Consider the following 23,181-nt stretch of genomic DNA (forward strand, 5'->3'; position numbering starts at 1 on the left):
TTACAAACACCTAGCTAGATGAGATAAGATCAGCTGTTTGTTAGCTGTGAAGTCAGAGGATTTTAGTTGTGAAGCGGTTTTCACTTGAAGAAGCAGCTTGGGACGAAGCTGGGAGCAACTGGGAGACGCTGCAGTTGACATTTTTCAGAGAAGAAAGCACAGGGGAAAGCTTGTAAGATCCCTGCACCTAGGTTTATAGAGTACCCCAGTTTCCCTGTTGTGTGTGTTGTTTTGCTGCATATTGTTGTGGATAATTGTTTCCAATAAAATAATTTTATAAACTGTTTCTGTCTGGCGAGTTGGTCCCTGGTGGGTTAGTCCTGGTCTCCTGTGACAGTGCTCATAAGACTAGACCGTATACATGGAAGTCTATTGTAATGAAAACAAGAAATATTGACTGCTGACACTTGTTACAGTATATGCTGAACTAATTGTTCCTTTGCGTGGATCATAAAAGGCAACATATGAAGCAAATAATGTGGAGTATTTTATCATTTATTTTGTCATATTTATTAACTCTGCTAATGTTTTCCACGTACGGCACGCCCGTGAGCACGTGACCTGCATACAGGACAAGTGTTAATACACAGCTCTCTAGCTGGGCCACTTTTCACCTTCACAAAGGTCCCTCAAGTGAACAATATCTCCCCTCAATCCGTCCCCATATACCATCTGTCAGGGACCGTGCACTTGTGATCACATGAGCTAGATATGCAGCCAGGGTTAATACACACGGCTACTCTCGCCAACTCTCCTTTCTCCCCCGCAAGGTACTTTCAATGAGTTAATATTAACCCCTTATTAACCATGTATTGTCATCATAACCCTGTGCCCAGGGCATACTTGAAAACGAGAGGTAACGCTCAATGTATTACTTCCTGGTAACACATTTTATAAATAAGATAAGGACTATGCACTCTTGTACATGCTCTCTTCAAAAAAGCCTTTTCAAATTGACTCTGCACCAATTTTTGATCATCAAAGTATATTGTTCCTATCTTGCACATTTTGTGTCGGGTAATATTTTTGGAACAATAGAAGGAAATTACAGACAGGTTATAATTGAGGCACAATTCTAATGGGAGGCACCAAAATTCGGAGTCACGGGCCATCATTCGGGTCTCCCCTTTCCCTGGTCAGTACAGAATGTGCTCAAACTTGTGTCATACAGTATGCTTTTGTAAGTTAATTTTGCAGCTCCTTCCGTTGGCTAAATTCTCTACCGCAATGAATACAAAATGTTTGATTTGTGCCAAGATGCATATTTTGGGGTCTCTTCTGAATGTACTGTAACTATATTTATTGTTTTGCCATCATAATTCCATAAGTGCTATATGAGCTTGTGGTTACCCCAATAATTCTATACAAGAAAAGGAACACCATTGCACAATCCATAATTTACTCTTCAATTCTCCATAGAGTGGAGTGGCCCAAAGATCAGTTCATTCCACCATACATACCACGCTTCAGGAATGGCTGGGAGCCACCGATGTTGAATTTTGGTGTCCAGAAGGAACAAGAACTGAACCATTTGGCTGAATCTGTGGCAAATGTTGCAGAGCTGCAACGTAAAAAAGAAATGAAGAGGTTTTCATCTGAGGTAAGGAGGTCTCCATGCAGATTGTGTGCGGAGGTGAGAAGTATTTGAAGGCAAGACAGGAAACATGAACTTTGCGCCTAGACTCAAGTGATGCTCAATTAAGTTCTTTGAGCATTTTGCAGTGATGTGTGTTGTAGTTACATTGGAGGACAAAGCGGCATATTGAGTTGTAGAGGGTGTCTAGTTTGCTAAGGTGAGTTTGGGGTGCCGAGCCATATACTATGTCCCCATAGTCTATAGTTGGTATTAGCATCTGCTGTATGATGCGCTTTCTGACCAGTGGGCTTAGGGAAGATTTGTTCCTATATAGTACACCTAGTTTGGCAAAGGTTTTGGATGTTATGGTAAATGGGAGTCAAACCATATGCCCAGATATTTAAAACTAGTGACAGGGCTAGGATGGTATTAGTGTTGGTTCTGATCTGTAGCTCCGTCATTGGTAGCTTTAGAAATTTAGCCTTTGTCCCAAAAACCATTGTTGGTCTTGTCCGTGTTTAAAAACGGTTTATTTGGGGAAATCCAGTTTTCAAGTCTCAAAAAGTCAGATTGAAGTGTGTTCAAGGTCGGAGAGGCTAGGGCTGTGTGCATATATTGTCACTCGCATACATGGGTATTGAAGCTCCTTACAAGCTGTACAGTAGGTAGATCATTAATGAAGACTGAAAAGAGTAGGGGCCCCAGAACTGGGCCTTGTGGGACACCACAAGTGATATCTAAGGGGTTCGAGCCCGAGAGACACATGTTGGGATCTACCCGATGGGTAGGAGTGAAACCGGTTTTAAACGTGTTTCCCTATTCCAGAGCTCTGGAGTTTGTTAAGCAAGATAACATGATCAACAGTATCAAAAGCCTTTGCAAAATGTAGGAATATTGCACCAGTGAGTTGTTCCAGTTCCATGCCACACTGGATCTCATTGCAGACGATTACGATGGTAGTTACAGTGGAGTGTTTTGGATGAAAACCAGATTGGAATTGGCTAAGGAAATTTGTCTTGGTATAGTAATCGCTTAACTGGGAGTGAACACATTATTCCATGACTTTGGATAGTATTGGGAAAGAGAGATTAGCGGTGTTTTTGTCCCCACTTTTGAAAATTGTTTTGGATAGAGAGAGTAACATTTACATGAGGCCACAGTAAAGAACAGAAATGAGATAAGTAGCAGGTTCATTGTCACTAACGTAGGTAACTGTGCATGCAGCTGTGATGAGTCCAGTTAGCGTGTGCATTGAGCAGACCGCAGATGCACGCCTTTTGCCTGTCACTGAAAGCGTGCTTCCTTCGGCAGTGCTAGGGTCGGTCCCGCTCCTCTCTCCCTCCTCCCCCCCTGCTCCCTCCCCCCTCCCCCCCTGCTCCCTCCCCCCTCCCCCCCTGCCTTTTGCATGTCACTGAAAGCGTGCTTCCTTCGGCAGTGCTAGGGTCGGTCCCGCCCCTCCCTCCCCCCCCCCCCTGCCTTTTACCTGCTCGCGGGCATCTCACGGCGTCAGGAGAAGCCACCGAGGCCCCGTGCTCTCCCCGGCAAGCAATGTAAATGTTATGGGGAAGAGCGCGGGGCCCCGGTAGAAAATGCTGCTCCCCCCAGTTTGCAATCCCTTATCACAGGGGTGCGCAGAGGAGGGAATACATTTGAATATGGACACAATCCATGAGAAATTGCAAACAATTGTGCAAAGGTTAATTTATTTATTTTGCAAGTATGTGCTCTTAATAATTTTATTTGGGGACATTTTGAGAATAAAGCAAATCCTTCTGTAATATATATTTACGTAAATTAATATATACATTCTATAAATAGTGTGTGTGTGTGTGTGTGTGTGTGTGTGTGTGTGTGTGTGTGTGTGTGTGTGTATCTGTGTGTGTGTCAACATGGGTATCTAGTTCCATTTTATTTTTACCGGGTCATTCCTTGTAATATGATTTTTGTTTTTGTGTATATCATTGTATATCATGGGTGTGTTTATACTAGTGCGTGTTAAGATACTGATACTCCTTGGTCAGGTGGGTATTTTATGATTTGTGAATTTTTCAATAAACTCTGTTATTAATGGAGAACCCATAACTGGGCATAATTGAGGAAAGTCATTAATATTCAGTGCAGTTTTAGAAAAAGAAATTAAAACTGCGCTAAGGCTGGCAAAGCAGCTTGGTCGGGTACAAGGACAATGTTAAAATCTGATATTTACTTTTCCCTAACCCTGTTTACCTTGGCAGCCTGCTCCCCAGCCAGGCATATTTGCATTTCGGTGTTTGTATGGCGAGCAGCACGCAGAGCGATCAGCGCTCCCAACATCATACAGACCCTGACCAAATATCACGCTCATTTTAAACAACAAAACATCCATTAAAACTTGTACTTTGAGACGTAATTCAATTAGACCAGAATTGGCTTAGCAAAATTGGACAACCTGTTATTTTGAAATAATGTGGGGAGAATAATGTAACCCCCTGGGTTACTTATACGTTTCCTTTCCGCTAATCGCAATGCTTGGAACGGATGTTTTTGTCTTGCGCAAGCCATTGCAATACATGTAATACATAGATGTGATAACCGGTTATTAGATATACAGTCCATGCAGCAGAAGACCGCGCGGAGGCGTGCATGCGAGTGACGTCCCCTGCGTTAACCGGGGCCGTTTTGTGGCCAAGGAAGACACGCCGTGGGGGGGGCATTTCTGTGACATCACGTGACCTGCCAGTCGCACCGAGGAATCAGATTTGAACTGATGCACCGAGCTCCCCCTCCTGCCGTCGTGCGGTCTATGGGCGCGATCATTGCCTTATGGCAATGTGATCGCGCCATGTGGTCTTCGCCAGCATGGACGCCGCCTTCGTGATGAGGTTAATTGTTCATGTCATAGTGAATGCCAAGTAACAGTCGGACTGTATCGCACTAAAGTCCTTTACCTGTCTTGTGTTTGTCTTTCAGCATCCCTCCAGTGTGCCGGATTATCCTCCGTCAGACGGGTACGCATTCAGTAACACCGTGCACAAACGGGGGCCGTTGCTGGACCAGGGGGCCGCAGTGGCTGCTTTTAAGCAAACTGTTAGCCGACATGTAGATAGGTAACATTACCCGGACGTGCCGTTTAAAACTGTGGAGAACGGTCACCGCTTTATAACTAACAAAGGTGGCGGGTCCTCTGGTGTCTCTTCCTCGGGACTTCTTTCTCTACTGCTCAAATCTCAGGGACAATGCACTTGTCGTTTTCCATTAAACAACCACATTGGTTGTGAACATAAGCGTGCAGCCTCTGACACTTCTTTTAATCCCTTCACACTTCTGATTTTAGATGGTAAGCTCTTCAGGATAGAAATGAATCGCTTTGTATAAATAAAACCAGGTTGCTGTTTTTTAATTTTGCCGTTCATGGTTTGTGACCCACAATGCATTGCTCAGTATGTTACTGCAGGGGGTAACATATTTAGTAATGCTTTGTGCTTCTATTTTTATTCTCTTCCCCCCCCCCCCCCATGCCTATTGGGGATCTGGTTTAGTAATCATCTGAGTATTCTTTTCTCCTATGTTAGATGTGTGTACAGTATGTGTATATAGATATACATATGTATGTATGTGTGTACATATATACGCATGCACACCAAATGGTACAATAAATGTCTTTACTAGCTCAACGTTTCAGTTTTCCAATGGAGCCTTTTTCAAGAACTCTTGCCATTGGGAAGCGGAAATGTTGCGCCAGTAAAGACACGTTTTTGTACCTTTTTGGTGCGCCTGTTTTTTTGTTTGTTTTTTACCTTTCTACTTAGTACAGTTTGGTACGTTGGCAGAAGCACTCCCTCTAATCTGTTGTGTTATTACTATCATTGTGTGCCCTGACTCCTTTCCTAAAAAGATATATCTATATCTATCTCCATTTGTATTCATTGCATCATACTGTATTTTAGGCTGGAATAGTGTCTCCTTTCGCTGGGCCACATGTCTCTTGTGCTCAGATGCTGTGTCTTTGATTCTCTTCTAATTGTTCCGTGTGATACAAGTACCCAAATATACTCCTGCGTTTCCATTGCAAACACAGTGTAGCCAGTCACTCTGATCTGAACATGCTTTGTGTCATCTGATAAATGATTGCATTACTTGGTCAAACATGAATGAAAATGGCACAAAAAGACATGCATCCTTTGCAGTGTGTGCCATTCACTTCTAAAAACAAGAGGATTTAAAATGAAATGCTTAACCTCTGTGATTCATTTCAATGCGATTTGATACAACTACGAATGTATTGCACTAGTGTAATCTTGACTTTCCTTTTTAAAACATTCTCATTTCTTTAAATGTATTCTTCCTTTGTTCTGTTTCTCTAGTAAAGTACGACTGTTCTCCACAGTTGCTAAATCGTTGGGTACCGACTGAAATGCTCCACTGGGTACTGATCAGTAGTTACAAACCAGAATCACTGTAGAAATGATCGATTTGTTTTTATTTTATTATTTTTTTTTGTTTTGTGGTGTCATCAACATCCACTATTTAAACCCCTCATCTAACCATATGAATTTTCTACTTGGCGTTTGTATGTTTGTGGTGACTCATTTACTTCTGTTTTTATCACAGGAATATTTATTTCAATAAGGTCTAATTTGGTTCTCCCAAAACATGACGGGACCTGTGCATTAGTAGCACGTTTTCATCTAAAGAAGAACACAAAGACTCGTCAGACCTGTTCACAGAACCGGGTGCCCTGTTTCTAGTTCCTAATTAGGAACTTATGTTTTTATGGCAAAATCTTAGTCTGAATACATTTTGGGCTGCCACGTTCCCCTGCATATCCGGTGCAGCTTTGCATGCAGGCATTTAATTATGCGTTAATTTTTTTTATATATGTACACAATCCCGTCTACAATTTTTTATTTTGACCATGTCAGTGGCTTTGGTGCTGATTGACACTGGCAGGGTCAGCCTTCTGGGTATGCAGAATAAATGCCAAGCAATAAACTATTTATTTAGAAAAGCATGCTGTAATTTTACAAAATGTATATTTTAAAAGTCGCCCCCATATACATTAATAATGTATATAGTAACTAGCCATCGACTAGAACACTTTGCAATCATATCAATAACTTCCTACCTCCCTTCCATAACTCCTAGCGTTCCCCTTTTTAATTTTAAATAGGGGCACAATGTTATTAGTATCAGAAGCAATATTCTGCATTCATGGTTTATATTTATTTATTTTTACATTTTAGTGGGTTACATATATGCGCAAGTATTACCTGTGAATTTATTTAAATAACTTTTGAGGTTTCAGTTTCCTCAATATGAACAAATATATGATCCTTATGGGAAGGAAGAGGAAGTGGCTCTAATCTAGGAAATAATTTGTCTCCCAATTATGCACTTTTATGCACTTTTATACACTGGCAAAAATTACAATACTTTTGTAAATTTAATTTCTTTTAATTACTTAATTTATAAATCTACAAAATAGGACTTGTCTATATTATAAAATGCATACTCTTTTACATCAATAAAGCTATTTTAAGATGCATTTCTGTTTTTGCTTTGGGTTATTTAGGATTCTTCAACTTGCTACACATGCACACCTGCATCCTTTACGTTAATACACCTCTAAAACAGTTACCACATATAAAATAACAGGGACGCATAAGATGTAGATCTTGAATATATTTACCCATCATTTTATTACACTCAAGTATATTAAATAGGCAGAAACGGGGGAGTATTTTCACTGTAAAAGTTCGCGTGCGCCTGTCTCATATTAAACAAGAATGGTCAAACCTCCAAAGTGATCGCACAAACGTTAAACTGAACACCGCCTATAAAACCGTCCCAGAGAAGGAAAACCAGTTTCTATATTTGAGATATCCTATTAAATGCAACGCTTGGGGCATCGTAAACTGTAAAACCGGAAATAAAACCTGGGGTATACAACGTTGTGCGGGGCCAATACATGATAAAAGGTTTATTTGCAATAATACCAGTTGTAAAGTGATTGCAGACATGCACATGATCATTAATTGTTTATCTTTAAAGATGATTTATATTTCTCACTCCCGAGTTTTTTTACCGCTAACTTCATGCTTTCCTTTAGTTGCTTTCCACCATCCCTCCTTTCTTTCCCGACCCTCCTCCCCACATCTCTCCCCCTGCCCATTTGGAAGCTTCTCTTCGCTCCTCTTCTTCCTCTGATCCCCTTTTTCTGCCTTGCCTTATTCTACTCTCCTCGCGTTGGAAAGGTTACACCTCCTCGAACGACTCCGCAGAGAGAATAACGACTGGTGTACCCCTCGGGTTCTCGCAGCTCGTGGCCGTATACTGGCTACTTGCAGAAGTAGTGGTCACTGTGCCTCCCCTTTTGTGCACATTCATTACTTGGGGCAAGAGAACAGAGCAGCTGGGGGGTGATTTGTTCACCTGACGCATGTATTTTATGGAAACCCATTGATGTACCTGCCTGTCCAACTCTGACCGTGGCTATTTGATTCTAGTAGGAAGTCCTGTAGTAATAAAAGCAAAATCACTCATTACAAACTCTCACTCAATTTAGGAATGAAAAAGGGAAGAGCCACTCAGGGCATTTAACCTGACAACTGGTGGCCACATAACTGAGCAATTTGTAAAGTAGCATATTGAGTGTTTGTAATGTAATTAATGTCATGTATTATTCCATCACTGCCTGAAAACTGGCACTCCGCGCAGTTCTGAAAACAGACGAGGCACACTTAACCCTATTGCAGCAGTATTTGAGATAAATATATATATTGATTATAAACTCTGCATATGTGTTTGCAAAGGGTTCTGTTCTAGCGTAGGGCAATGCTCACCTTTTGAGCCTGAAGTAAATAGTCACTCACCTCCACGTGTTTACTTACTGTAGGAATCTCGAGGCACACGGCAAGGCACAGCCCAAGAAGTATGCTTTCTGCAAGTACCTCTTTGTGGCGAGGAACAGCAATGAACTTTCTGTCATGAAAGATGACATCTTGGAGGTAATGTGTCTGCACCGTACAGGTCATCGGGGGAATTGTGTTAAGCGCCAATGCGGGTTTCACACCCCAATCTGACTTTGTGTCCTTCAAGTCCGTGGCAGTTAATGCCGGGTCAGAGTGCCATACCCCACATCGGTGCATAGTTTGTCCCGGCAATTAACATTTCCTATTGCCCGATTGTTGGTTATTTTTGTTTCGATTAATGCAGCCGTTCCTGGCCATTACGGCAATGCAGTTATGTAAACTGCTGATCGCTCCGTTCTCCAGTGATCGATTGGCTAAGATTCTGCCTCCATGGGCACGCAATATGGCCGCTTGTTTAAAACGTGGAAGTGGTGATACTCCCTAAACGGCTGCTACAGCAACACAAGGAAGCTTAATAAATAAAAAAGGCATTAAATATCGGGGGTCGGGTGGAGAAAACAGAAGGAAATAAGTATCGTGTAATTCTACACCAACTGGTTTATTTCAAAAGTACATTGGCTTTTGAATTAAATTCTGCTTCAAGTCTTGGAAACTGGACTTTAACACGTTTCTGAACAATGCACTTTGGTCAAAAGGGAACCTAGAGCTTTTTGATCAACTTTTTATTTTCTGCAATTCTTTCATTGGGTTGAAAAAATGCCAAAACAAGAGTTCATTGGCATGTCTTGCATATGCTTCCCAAGCATGTCCTATTCTCCATAAGATCAGTGTTTTTAAATGTATGTGTGTATGCAGATATACAGTACAGACTCTTTGTAGCATTGCAAATGAGCAGATGGCTTTCAAAATTCCTAGATAACAGGAGTCTCCCTAAAGCCCCAGCCCACCATGTTACTCCAAGCTTGGGGGAAGATTTGGTGTCCTTGTTTTACACGGCCAAACCCATGATTGGCCAATCCAAAACTTGACTTGTGTATGGGTTTTGGATAGTTAGATTCATTTCTACACAATGTGATACTGCCCTGGTGGGGAAAAAAAGAACAAGTTCAAACACTCATTGGTCATTACTTTAATTTTCTTTTAGGTCATCGATGATCAGAAACAGTGGTGGAAGGTTCGAAATTCTAGTGGGACAGTTGGCTTTGTGCCAAACAACATCTTGAGTTTGGTGAGATCCCAAGAACAAGGATTAGGCCGCACCGAGTCTGCATATAATCACACTATTCAGGTAAGCATCCAGGAGCATCGTCTAGGCATGGACCACTCATATTGTGCAAATTAAACTGTTTACTGTACTCAGTAACAGTAAATATGTAGCATTGCATTAGTACTATTACTGTATTTTCTGTGTGTATGGCGGGTATTTGGTCCATGATAAATGGGCAGATAATATTGCTTTTTATTTTTTTATCACTTTATTCAAATTTGTATGGGGTACTGACAAGGGGGGGGGGGGCATGATATCCCCATGACATTTGGGGATACAGAAAAGGGAGCATGATAATAGTTAGTTTTGTTTTTGGTAAGGGAGACAGAGATTAAAGTATTGGATTTGCAAAATCGAGAGTTGCATAACATGCCATAGCAATAGGTCACCTCTGATTTTTAACCCGTTCTTTCTTCACATACACCCAGCTTATCTACATATTTTTACTCTAGTTCTCTCCGTGTCATCTCACCCTTCACGCACTCCATTTCTCAAAACATGGGCCCTAAGGGAGAGGCGGAAGCAGTAACGGCGAGGCACACAGATCCTGGGTGTCATGCAATGTATTCCAGGAGCTCCATTTTTACCGGGTTTCCAATCACTGCTGAGATGAAAAAGTCGCACCCAAAAAAACATGTGGCCATGCGTCTCCCAGCAAACGCAGATTTAAGTACTGGGATAGGCCGGAATTACTCCTCGGACATTACCCGCTCACGCCCTCCCCTAAAAAGCTATACATTACTCTTCTCATTTCATTCAACTGTTACATAGCAGATGAGGTTGAAAAAAAGATATATCTCCCTTTTCATGCAGACATCTACATTGTTCTTTTTTTGTTGTTTTTTTTTTGTTGTTTTTTTTTCTTGCATATTCTGTGTATTTTTATTTTTTTTAAGATCTGCTTTATCCCAATGAGATTATTTTTGTGTTTGACGCTTCTGTTTAACATGCTCATCCCGTGTCAATAGCTTTTGATGCCAAAGAAGGAGTTTGAATTATTCAAGGTAGGGTTTATTGCGTCCCATGTAGGGCGGTGAATTTAGTTTTTCCTGTGTGTTTGTGACCAAACTCCACCTGCTCCTACTCAAACCCTGTAGCTTTGCATGTCTTCCAGACCTCAGATATAGACTTGTCAGATCTTTGCTGTGTGTGCTGTGTGAATCCATGGAAAGCTTTGTTCAGTAGCTTTTGTACAACCTTGTGAGTTCCTAATTAAATGAAATATTGTTTTATGTTATACAGTCTTAAATTCTCCTTTACAAACTGCCTGCATCTTGTTAATTATGTAATTAGTAAGTTGTATACAGTAATTCACATGAATGTATTTTTGTCTGAGAAAGATAGGACTGCACATACGATGTAGCAGGATGCATGGTCTCCGGCACCGGGGCCCGCTGCGACCGCTGCTGCCCCAGCACCGGCGGGTGATCTCTGTGCGGGGTCTGATCCAAAACCATGGACCGCCCCGCCGGGATCATCAGAGCCGCAGATTTGAGCTTTTTCAGCTGCGGCTCTGGAGAGAAGTCCTACTACATGTGTACTAGATATTTGGTGTACACACACACACACACACACACACACACACACACACACACACACACACACATACACACACATACACACACATACACACACACACACACACACTCTTAATGGTCTACTTTAAGAAAACGTTTTGCAATTTACTTGAACGGTTCCCTCTCGCGGTACCAGACTTTTCCAAATCTATCTTGCAGACATGAATGAACTTTGTTGCTCCTTGGAAGTTTTCACTAATCCACTTTTGGTTTCTCATTTTAACAAGATGTAACAATAATTGTGTTGAGAGCTTGACTACAAGAATAATAAGAATAGATTCCCGTCCATTTTGTTAGGGGATAGCACACTTTGACATCATTTCTGTGAACTTTGTTCTTATTTAGTGCTGGCAGTGTACACAAGACTTGGATATATGCTCTTTTTGTGTTAATCATGAATATAAAACGGTAACATTACTTTGATATGAACTGAATACATTCTAAGTTAAAATCTGCAACACTGGGTAGTGTTAACATGCAGAAGTAGTATACCATATAAATGCACATATTAAACCGTTCTGCTCTTCCTTTACAAGCTTCAGAAATGAGGCCCATGCCTGTTACAAAGCGAACTGGCAGACAAGCCGCAGGCTGCATACCGCAGGCGCGTTGGTGAGACAGCTTGCACCATTGGAAGCGGAGTTTGTTTCATAATGAAACCATGGCTCACTCCTCAGATTATGATTTAGGTTCAAACTCTATGTGTTTGTGGTTACATGTATGATGTTAAATACACATCACTTGGAATACCGCCAGGCGCTTTAATTTCCCTTAATAACATGTTTGATTTTCAAGGGAAGTTAAGTAGTTGGTTTGATCAGGAAATGCGGGTTCCGTAATAATACGCCCTTACCGTGTGAGTTGCAACACGGCTTGTTAGAAATGAGGGTTTCCGAGTCTATCTGGGACATAAAAATAACATGTACCACACACGTGTTTATTTCAATGTACATAATCTACATTGGGGGTGCGCAAAGTAGGGGGAGAGGGCGCGAGATTCTCTGCGGGGCGCGGCGGTTACAGAGGACGCGCGCGCTTCCCGAAGGCATTTAAATGAAATGCCGGGGGAGCAGCGAAGGCCTCCGTAACTTCACTTACCTTGGCTCAGATGGCTTCTGGCGACGCGTTGGCGTCAAATGGTCACGTGACGCCGTGATGTCAGAATGGGGGAGCCAAGGTAAGGAGGAGGGGAGGGGGCGGCGGCGCAGGTGGAAAAGATTGCGCACACCTGATCTAAGTTATGGTGAGTAAGAAAAGTGACAAACACCCTCCACATTCACACGTCTCAGAAAGGTCACCAACACTGCTCTTCCCCATTATCTCCTTGCATACAAATTTGTTAATTTGAATTAAAGGTATTTTAAATGTAATTTTGTTTCAAGTAAACATGGTAAATAAATGTGTAATTTTGAATGATAAATGCTGTTTTACCCGTGCGGCCCGAATCTGTTTTCCTTGGAGCATTTCAGCTCTTCTCACTTTACAAGTTGTGCGGGCCTGACCCAGAAGAACCAACATTGTTGTGTTTGTTTCATTCACTGCTGGGTTGTTTAGAAGTGGTCAACCAATTGACATTGAGCGTGTGCTTTGCTTAGCTGGGCTTGTCACTTGTGATTCAGCTTCAGAATAGCATTTGATGCGCCGTCCTTGAGCATTCATGGGACGGTAAACATCATTTTTAGTTGGCGTCTATATCAGGAGTGGCCAACTCCAGTCCTCAAGGGCCACCAACAGGTCAGGTTCTCAGGATATCCCTGCTTCAGCACGTGGCTCAGTTGTCAATTGAGCCACCTGTTCTGAAGCAGGGATATCCTGATAACCTGACCTGTTGGTGGCCCTTGAGGACTGGAGTTGGCCACTCCTGGTCTGTTTTCTTTGTAGTAGCTACGTGTGTTGTACACGAGTACAGTCTTATTGTAATGTAAAGAGGATTAGTTTTGCCTGCTCTGCCCAGGAAGCGGACAGGAAGGTCAGACATGCACTTGGTCATCCATCCCAGTATGTGCATAAGCAAGTTTAATTCCCCACTTTGTTCCTCCTCTACACCAATACGTTCAACCTGAATGGCAGCTCTGCTGCTAGAACTGCTGTTTTCGGTTTTGTTTTGTCCAGATTGGAATAAATCTATGGGCGTGCTGGATGCTCATGGTTACAAGCATTTAAAATAGTTTTTTTCCGTTTTAAATAGATTTGTGGCAATTTTCCAGAGTTTTCAAAAAAGTTGTCAAATTTAAGCATAAAATGTAATTTTGGAGTTCTATATCGCCACTTGCCTATTTTTTGTGGAGATGAATTTTCGATATTTGCTAATTTCATGAATATGCAGGAATGTTTTGACAACAATACGTAAGATGAGAAGGCCATCTCTACCCAAGCACAAAGGAGAAATTAGGTCAATAATGTGTTTTGGTGAAGTCATTCAAAGTTATATTACCCGAAGAGCAGGTTCCATTGTAGGATGTAATACTTCTTAGCGGATCAACATTAGAGTTCTTTATAGACAAAATTATAGTGTACATAACTTTTGGAGCATCAGAGATTTCTTTAAGTTACAGTTTTGAAGGAAAACAAGACCGTATATTTGGAGAAATCACATTTTTCAAGCTCTGTACATTATCATTTTGTCTATGAAGCCCTCTTTTGGTCCAGTAAAGGGCATGACATCCTGCAACGAATCTGGTAAATGAGAGCGACGTTTCTACCATGTGCATGATCTGACTAAAGCACGAGACATGGCTGCCCATGGTGATCATTTTTGATATTCTTAAAAATCTGTGCGGATTGTACCCAATGGCGGTTTTGGATTCATCCTCGCGGATAGAAACTGTAACAATCCGGGGATGGATTTGACACCGCAGGACGGATTTTGAATGAAAAGCTTGAGAAATTCCAGGAAACTCATTTTGACAGATTTGCCCATCTCTACTCCCAATCTCTACTCCCCAATCTCTACTCCCCAATCTCTACTCCCCAATCTCTACTCCCCAATCTCTACTCCCCAATCTCTACTCCCCAATCTCTACTCCCCAATCTCTACTCCCCAATCTCTACTCCCCAATCTCTACTCCCCAATCTCTACTCCCCAATCTCTACTCCCCAATCTCTACTCCCCAATCTCTACTCCCCAATCTCTACTCCCCAATCTCTACTCCCCAATCTCTACTCCCCAATCTCTACTCCCCAATCTCTACTCCCCAATCTCTACTCCCCAATCTCTACTCCCCAATCTCTACTCCCCAATCTCTACTCCCCAATCTCTACTCCCCAATCTCTACTCCCCAATCTCTACTCCCCAATCTCTACTCCCCAATCTCTACTCCCCAATCTCTACTCCCCAATCTCTACTCCCAATCTCTACTCCCAATCTCTAAAAATAACCTTCGTCCTGTTTGTGTGCGTGTGATGTAATGTGTAAATTGTGCCTTTAGCTCAAATGTATCATTTTCTTTCTCATTTAAATGGCTTCAATTGCTTGACAGCAATTACTGGGAGAACTATCTGAGGTAACACATTGTTCTTAATGTACCTGACCTTGAAAAGATACTCTGTTGTTTTTCAAGTACATTGTAGAACACTGAGTAATACAAACAGTCACTTCTGATTTGGTGTTAATGTACCTGGAAGAAGAATGCTTAATTACTTTTCATCTCTCCTTTGTTCCTCGATATGCAAAATGCTTTTTAATTCTTGTTGCAGCCAAATGGTCCTGTCGGGAATGTTTTGTCTACTTAACTTTTTTTTTTTTTCCTTAGAAGCAGCATTTTTAAATATGCTGTAAAAATGACTGAATATAGGATTAAGGTGTAAATAAAACTACAGTCCTACATTTAATACGAAGCCTTTGCATTGACTTTGCATAGGTTGTTTTTACTTCACTTTTAAAGGTTCTTTCCCCCAATATTTGATACACACAGAATATTTTGAAATGTAATTTCTCTTTGTCAGTGATTTCCAGTACTGTTTCATTTGTCATAGTATTCTCAATTATATGTGTCTTAACCTGTTAAAGTACAATGCAGATAACGGCATTCACCTCTGACTTTACCGCCACACCATTTGTCATGGTGCAATCGTTGGAATAAATATGTAAGAATATGGTGTCGGCACTCGCATGGACATTGAATTACCCAATCCGGTCCGTGTCTGAGATCTGTAAGCTTTATTTAAGTCCCTTTTTAATGCTTCCAGAAATAAACAAAATAAAAAGTCTAGCATTTTATGGAAGACCTGGAATATCTTTTGGGTCTTTTGTCATGATTATACCCAGGGAGTATTTAGATTCTGTCATAAATATTAAGGTTTGTTTTATCTCTTTAGAAACAAAAGACAGATTACATTCCAAAGCGAGCAGATCCAGTCCCAGTAGCTCCCTCGCCGCCGCCTCCTGCGCCAGTGCCTGCCCCGCCACTTATCCTGGCACCGGTTTCTGTGCCTGCGTTAAAGCCATATTCACCAGGAGTCATCAGCCGCCAGAGCAGCACTTCTAGTGACAGTGGGGGGAGTAGTTTGCGGGACCACCAGGGATACAAGCAAATACCTGTTGATCGTAAGTAGAGAAACGACTTTTTCCAGTAAGAAAAGTTCATGCTATAACTATGCACGATGCTTGCAGTACATTGCACCACGCTGTTGTATAGTACAGCACAGGAATCCTGTCTCTCAGGTAGCCTCTTGTATTACCTTTTAAACGCCTGACTCTTATCTGACTCTTGTCAAGCCCCTTTCCTATCTATTGCTGCAGAGTTTCCTGTGCTCCGTGATCTTCACAGTCCCAGCTTCCTAATTCTGCACGTCCTGTTAGGAACTCCCATCAGCATTTCTCGCCCCTTCCATCTCTGTGACAGCCGGCCTTTCACATGAAGCTTTCCAGTAAGCTGGAGCCACTCACTGCCATTTTAACACGTCATTGCTACACCAAGTGAATTACAATTCTGGGGGCGGCCAACGCCAGTCCTCAAAGGCCGCCAACAGTTCAGGTTTTCAGGTTACCCCTCCTTCAGTGCTTCAGTTCAATCAGTGGCTCATTCGAAGACTGCACAACCAGTGCTGAAGCAGGAATATCCTGAAAACCTGACCTGTTGGCCACCCCTGGCCAAGATCTGATTGTAATTGTACACTCCTGTATTTTCTGTGTTTGTAAATTAGAACGGTATAGTGCTTTAATTAGCACGGTATAGTGCTTTAATTAGAACGGTATAGTGCTTTAATTAGAACGGTATAGTGCTTTAATTAGAACGGTATAGTGCTTTAATTAGAACGGTATAGTGCTTTAATTAGAACGGTATAGTGCTTTAATTAGAACGGTATAGTGCTTTAATTAGAACGGTATAGTGCTTTAATTAGAACGGTATAGTGCTTTAATTAGAACGGTATCGTGCTTTAATTAGAACGGTATCGTGCTTTAATTAGAACGGTATCGTGCTTTAATTAGAACGGTATCGTGCTTTAATTAGAACGGTATCGTGCTTTAATTAGAACGGTATAGTGCTTTAATTAGAACGGTATAGTGCTTTAATTAGAACGGTATAGTGCTTTGCTCAAAGTTAATATTATATAAAAAATGAACAAGGTAGAATGCTTTTTAACTTCTGTTGAATACATGTAAATATATTTAGAGTGGATCCAGCACTCTACGACTTAAATAAATGAACTTGATCATCTAATCCGTAGCGCGTTGGATCCACGCTCTCTTTTGCTTAGATTTGGATTGCTGTGACAGGCACTCACTCCTTGAGAATGGAAACAAAAGAAAACAGCGCACAACGCCAAATAGTGAAGCAAATTCAACAATATATTATAGAATTAAAAAGGGGGTAATATATCTGCGTACATGAAAAAAGTTGGTAAAAGGCATGTAGTGTGTATCACACTGTTTACCACTCGGCAGCTGTTAGCTGTAGATTCAGGTGCTTGCTTCCCTCTGCTGCTGCAGCTCAGTTGATTCTGGGGCAGGACGTCAGTCTTTTCACTCCCAAGGGGATTTCCCTTCATGCAGCCAGGTTCAGCAGCTGGTACTGGGGCTCGGTGAAATCGCTCCTGCTTCCTGGCCGATATGAAGCTGCTCCTGTACCTCGGCAGGTGTATCCTCTGCACAGAGGTTAAAACGCAGCTTGCTGGGGTGCCCTCAGCGTGCCACGATGCAGCAGTGGTGGATTCAATAGGGAAGTTTGAACAGTCTTACAAAGTCTCTCACAAGTGTCCAAAACAGCACACAGGATGAAATAAAAACAGGACTGGCCAATACATAGACAAAGGCCAATGTAAGCAGATATAAGGCAATAGAATGTTACATCCAACTAGTTTCGTAGAATTAACTACTTCTTCAGGGCTAACAATCTACAGCTAACAACTGCCGAGTGGTAAACAGTGTGATACACACTACATGCCTTTTACCAACTTTTTTCATGTACGCAGATATATTACCCCCTTTTTAATTCTATAATATATTGTTGAATTTGCTTCACTATTTGGCGTTGTGCGCTGTTTTCTTTTGTTTCCTTTCTCTTAGTGTGTGTGGGGTGCTGAGCCACCCCTGCGTTTACAGCTGCAGACGCCATTATCCCCAACACGGTTATGTGGCACTTATTATTTAATGTTTAATTATCTCACTGTGGGAGTTGTGGTTTAATTTTTTATAATTTTTTTATCACTAAATTGATGGTATAGTCACTGCACTGTATATATTTATACATTTAAACTTTATAGGTAGTTAGGTAGTAGCGCACAGTTTTGTTTTTTGTGTTTACTCACTCCTTGAACCAGCAGCGCCGGTAAACTGTACGTATACTTTCCCCTAACTGGTGTGCAGCACACCACCTTTTGTTTGCATTCAACAGAAGTTAAACATGCCACACAAGTGCTCCATGTGTGGCTCTATCTATAGTCACAGTTGGTTTTCACAAAAGGGCTGAAATTAGGTAAGTTGTTTGTTTGTTTCAAAGCAGCAGATCACTCACAAAGTGACACATTTTATTCATCTGCAGCATAAACTGGGACATGGAGTTCAGCATGCAACAGAAAACCTCCAGTTTCTAACAACTAGAATCTAAAACCTAGGACCTACTGTATGTCAGCAGTTCTTAGTTTGTTTCTTTATATATATACATGGCTAAGCAAAATAGTGTTGTTGGCAATACCGCAGCTTTTAAAATATTAGGAAATGTCTGATATATTGGCAACATTACAGATTGTACGCAGTCAAATGTTTAGTGTATTCTTTAGTGGCAACATTTGTTCATACGGGCGCTCGAAGGGGCAAAATATAGTTCAGCAACACCGCAAAGTAATACAGGATTATTTCTGGAGGGAGTGTATTGGGCTGTATGTGTAAAGGGGAAAACAAATACTGCTTTTAATGTGAGTAACGGGTATAGTCATCAGTACGATTTCTAGTGTCGGATTAGGTTTGTATACACAATGTTACCTGTTACACACAGGGGTCTCCTGTATAATAGTCTGGTCATTAGGTTTGTATACACAATGTTACCTGTTACACACAGGGGTCTCCTGTATAATAGTCTGGTCATTAGGTTTGTATACACAATGTTACCTGTTACACCCAGGGGTCTCCTGTATAATAGTCTGGTCATTAGGTTTGTGTACACAATGTTACCTGTTACACCCAGGGGTCTCCTGTATAATAGTCTGGTCATTAGGTTTTTTGGTTTGAGAAGAACACTTTCACATTTGTAAAATCCTATAAAATCATTCGTACCAAAACTACATAAAGAACAATATTCATTTCAGAAATGACTTCTGCATTAGTTAGCTCATCCCTATCTGTCTCTGATTTGACATCAGAAAGGCTTTGTATCCATAATAAAGCACTCCTGGTAATACCAAAAATGCAAACATCCAAAAGTCCGATACAAATAGAACATGTACTGTATATAATGCCACTGTCCTTTGCATCACAATTGGGGCAAACACAAATGCTCTTCCAGTCGCCTCCTTAGTCGGCACTGTTATATATGAATGAATGCTGCCATGTCGTTCTCACATGTCATACTGGTCAGTGAGCGTCCAGGGATACCTCACCAGGGGTATTGGATGGAGAGAGGGGGATCATTTAACTCGATTCCTAAAATGAAGAGTGCAAATTTCTCTTGGTTGTAAACTTTTTTTTTGGGCACGGATTCTGTTTCCAGCCTGTATGTTTCTTGCCAATATTTTATTGTAGATATTTTGACGCGAGTTGCAATTCAGACTATTAGTCCGTCTAAATTCAGTCTAAAAATATGTTTGCAACATTGGTTTTATTCCCAGTTTAGAACAAAACCAAAGCCGTTCATTTCAAAGGTTATTGATAGGCGAAAGAGAGGCGCCCCCCCATTCCCACTGCTGGTCCGGGATAAATTGAGGGCTAAAGTTTGTGATGCTTTTTATGCAGCACAGTTTTCAGGCTACAGTTTCACAAATAATTAATAACCAAGATGAATTAGCATTGGATGAGCAGATATCATTTGATACAGTATGTGCTTTTAAAGAAATATATGCAATATGATAGCTGCGAGTGACAGTCCTTGTAGTTATTGCAGGTATAAGAGGATCTGGTTATCTAAACTCTGGGGGGGGGGGGGGGGGACTTTCTGTGCAGCTCCCTTCCAGCATACTCCTAATTCATTTATCCTTTGAGACAATTATGGTACCAGGTTAATTATCCTCGAAAATATAATGTATCTGTGTAATGAATGCTGCTCTCTGAACAATTTAACAGCTGCGGTTTCTTTCCCAGTCTCCCTTCCATGCTGCAAGTCGTTACTAATTACCCACTCATTATAAAAATGCCGAACACTGAAGAGCAAACTTTTTGGCCGTGAACCTAATGTACAAGTCGAGATAATTATTCATCTTTAAAGGAGACCGTTCAAATGTTTGTGTTTTACAATGCATGTGTGTTTCAGTTACATGTCCACCATGTCCGACACAAGCCACATTCATCTTCATTTCAAACCGTTTCCTTTAGGGAGGAAATCCCATATGGAAGAAGTTCAGGATGAGCTAATCCATAGACTGACTATTGGCCGCAGCGCCGCTCAGAAAAAAGTTCACGTGCCACGACCGAACGTGCCAGTTCTCAATATCTCCTACAATTCTTCTGCAGAGGATGTGAAGACGTGGCTACAGCTAAAGGGCTTCAACCCAGTGTAAATCTTCATGCTTCTCTGCCTATGCGCTGTACCGTTCATTTATTCATGTATCTATTCGCACCATTACTGTATTACAAAGTACATGCACGTTTCTCTACACCGCAGTTCAGTTTTGCCATGGATAACGGGGATATTTTCTTCCATTTTTAGAACGGTTACCAGCCTCGGCGTTCTAACGGGTGCACAGCTTTTCTCGCTCACTAAAGATGAACTGAAGACCGTTTGTCCCGAAGGACCAAGAGTCTATAACCAAATTACAGTGCAGAAAGCTGCATTAGAGGTAAAAAGGGATTTCTGGACATATGTGCTATGTAACGATTATAAAACATGCCTTTAGCTTATTATTGATCTGATTGCCATATAGATATTGATAAAAGGTTAGTTAGGTGACTTTACCTAATGCAGGACTTGTTGTTTAGCTCGATTCGTTTTGTTTCCAGTATAACCATCGCATGTGATGTTCGTTTCCATTTGAGAGTTTGCTCCCAGCATCTCATATAGTCTGCCCTCTCGAGAGCACGTTCTCATCGTTCCCCAAGATGTTCTCCCCCTTTACCTGATATATATAGGGGATTATTCACAAAGTGAGGAACCCGATGGATATGGCACGTTCCCGAGTCTCCCACATTGGTTTTGGTCTGTCCCATTTTGCCACCTCCTGTGGAGACCAGACAGCTGCCGGCCTTGTTTATAGACCTTGTGTTACGCATAATTGCAACTCTGCTCCCAGGTGAATGCAGTGCAAAATATCTAGTGTTAAATAACTACAGGTATATGCCATCCAGATTTAACATGTAGGGTAACAATTCCGATTCCTATGCCAACTTGTTTAATTGTAGTAGTATTTTTTCATGCTGCACCACATCCATGTATTGGCTATTTATCATGCCGTACCGAGGCTGTAACTATACATAACAAGTACAGCGCTCCCTTGAAATGGAGCAGAAAGTTGCTCTTTTCCATGATTTAAGCCCTTTTATGGAAATACGGATATGTTAGCTAAACGTGTCCCCTTCCGCGTAGAACGTGGATATCTCTCACACACTTTTCCGTTCCATCCATAAGCAACAAATGCATTTCTAATTATTCATGGATAAGTGAAGCAGTGGGAAGATGCACTATATTTAGAGAATAAAATATATTTTAAGATGCTTCATTTTGAAAGGTGTGTGTGTGTGTGTGTATACTGTACACTTTTATATCCTACTGGTCTCTTGGTTAGATATTTAGACTTGCACATTTCCTCTCTATTCTGTCCAAAATCTTCATGATGTCAGCTGTATCTTGTATGATGCATAGGAAGGGCACACAGTTAAGCACTTAATACTGTCATTTAATGGGAGGCTTGGAGAGTCCCTACTAGTCATACGGAGGTGGGCAGAGCAGGTATGACTTCCACATTGTACTGCTTACCTCCCGTGCTATAAATGTTCCAGTATTTCCGGGACTGGGATATAGTGAACTCACAGGCTTGTTTTAATATCAAAATGCTGTATTTAAACTTCAATGATATCTTCAGCCATCTTCTGAATGTCTCACGCCCCCAGAATATGGCTTCATGTTTGTGTAGCTGTCGCACCTTTATGATAAAGAAACATTTGACCCAGTCGTGTGATATTTGTGCGTGAGTATATTGTGCCGGTTTTGCCCACAGATATTCCACTTAAGTCTGTCCCACGTTCAGGGCTAACTTACTAAAACGAGTAGGTGATATTAATACATCTGTGAGCAGCGGTTTTATATTATTATGTAAGGTTTTACATATTTTCTAGGGTACCATTTCTTGGTTTCTCCTGTTCCTTTTTTTTTTTTCTAATCTGCAGGTATTTGTGTGAACAGCAAAACTTTCCCTATTAAGATTACTTTCACGTGTTAACAGGTATTTGAAGTTTAAAAATGAGGTAGAGTTAGTTTTTGCTCGCTGATTTGAGAGTATATCAGTCTTCAATATCCAGTCACCTTGTTGGTGATATAAAAAAGTGTAAACTGAATTTATTTGATGAGTTTAAAAAAAAAAAAAAAATACCTGTAAATTGACATTTTGAATGTGATGCTAGCAATATATTTAAAGAACTATTTGAAATTCAGCTAACAAAAATGTAATGGCCTTATTTTTAAATGAGAAAATTGTTTAGCGCCTAGATTTGTAGCCTATATTGAATTAAATTTAGGTAGCAACTGTACAATGTTAAAGTTGGGAAACGACCTCAGCACCTCTGTCATAAAGCTACCATTTCTGAAAATGCAAAATATATGCGGCCTCCTAATGCGGTTCATTATCTCGGCCTTCAAGAGGTTCTTTACAGAACACCCAATGTATCTAAACGTTCCCATATTAATGAGATATAGTAATGAAGGAGTTGGTTTAATAGCATTAGCCTGCACAGTGGCACCGATTAGGAGGCAGGAGGAGATCAATTGACTCGCCCACATAACACCCACATAGCGCCCACATAGCATGTACAAATAAACATCATTTGCCACGTTGGTTTTACCGTTCTTGTCCTGATCACATCGGGAAATTCCTCGGCACCTTTTCTGGGGGGCCTCTTAGATTGATCCCAGTTGTTAATGTCTCTGCGTTGGTGGGATGACTCATTTTGTCCGACAAACAAACACTAGCGTTTCACAATCAGAGAAAGACGCACAGACATTTAGATGACATTTTTTGTTTAACAAAATAAAGGATCTTTCAATTGATTAAAAGCTGCACGCAATCGCCATCCACAATCTGAGCTGGCACCTGCGTACTGCAGTTCAG

The 23,181-nt window shown here is 41.2% G+C and overlaps 1 protein-coding gene across 12 annotated transcripts in view; it reads left to right on the top strand.

Annotated features, from left to right (window-relative positions):
* Positions 1 to 23,181, top strand: part of EPS8 (EGFR pathway substrate 8, signaling adaptor) — a 134,275-nt gene that overhangs the window by 108,007 nt on the left and 3,087 nt on the right. For 5 of the 12 annotated variants that reach the window (XM_075603013.1, XM_075603010.1, XM_075603012.1 and 2 more), the window contains 9 exons: positions 1,420 to 1,600; positions 4,526 to 4,662; positions 8,451 to 8,562; positions 9,572 to 9,715; positions 10,663 to 10,698; positions 14,751 to 14,774; positions 15,589 to 15,817; positions 20,237 to 20,417; positions 20,571 to 20,700. In XM_075603013.1, the coding sequence (XP_075459128.1) occupies positions 1,420 to 1,600; positions 4,526 to 4,662; positions 8,451 to 8,562; positions 9,572 to 9,715; positions 10,663 to 10,698; positions 14,751 to 14,774; positions 15,589 to 15,817; positions 20,237 to 20,417; positions 20,571 to 20,700 (1,174 nt within the window). Of the gene's footprint in view, positions 1 to 1,419; positions 1,601 to 4,525; positions 4,663 to 6,166; positions 7,101 to 8,450; positions 8,563 to 9,571; positions 9,716 to 10,662; positions 10,699 to 14,750; positions 14,775 to 15,588; positions 15,818 to 20,236; positions 20,418 to 20,570; positions 20,701 to 22,243; positions 22,301 to 23,181 lie in introns of those variants that run through there. The other 7 variants (XM_075603019.1, XM_075603020.1, XM_075603018.1 and 4 more) reach the window with 7 other exon arrangements.

The sequence above is a fragment of the Ascaphus truei genome, chromosome 5 (assembly GCF_040206685.1).
Source record: "Ascaphus truei isolate aAscTru1 chromosome 5, aAscTru1.hap1, whole genome shotgun sequence".
Taxonomy (NCBI): domain Eukaryota; kingdom Metazoa; phylum Chordata; class Amphibia; order Anura; family Ascaphidae; genus Ascaphus; species Ascaphus truei.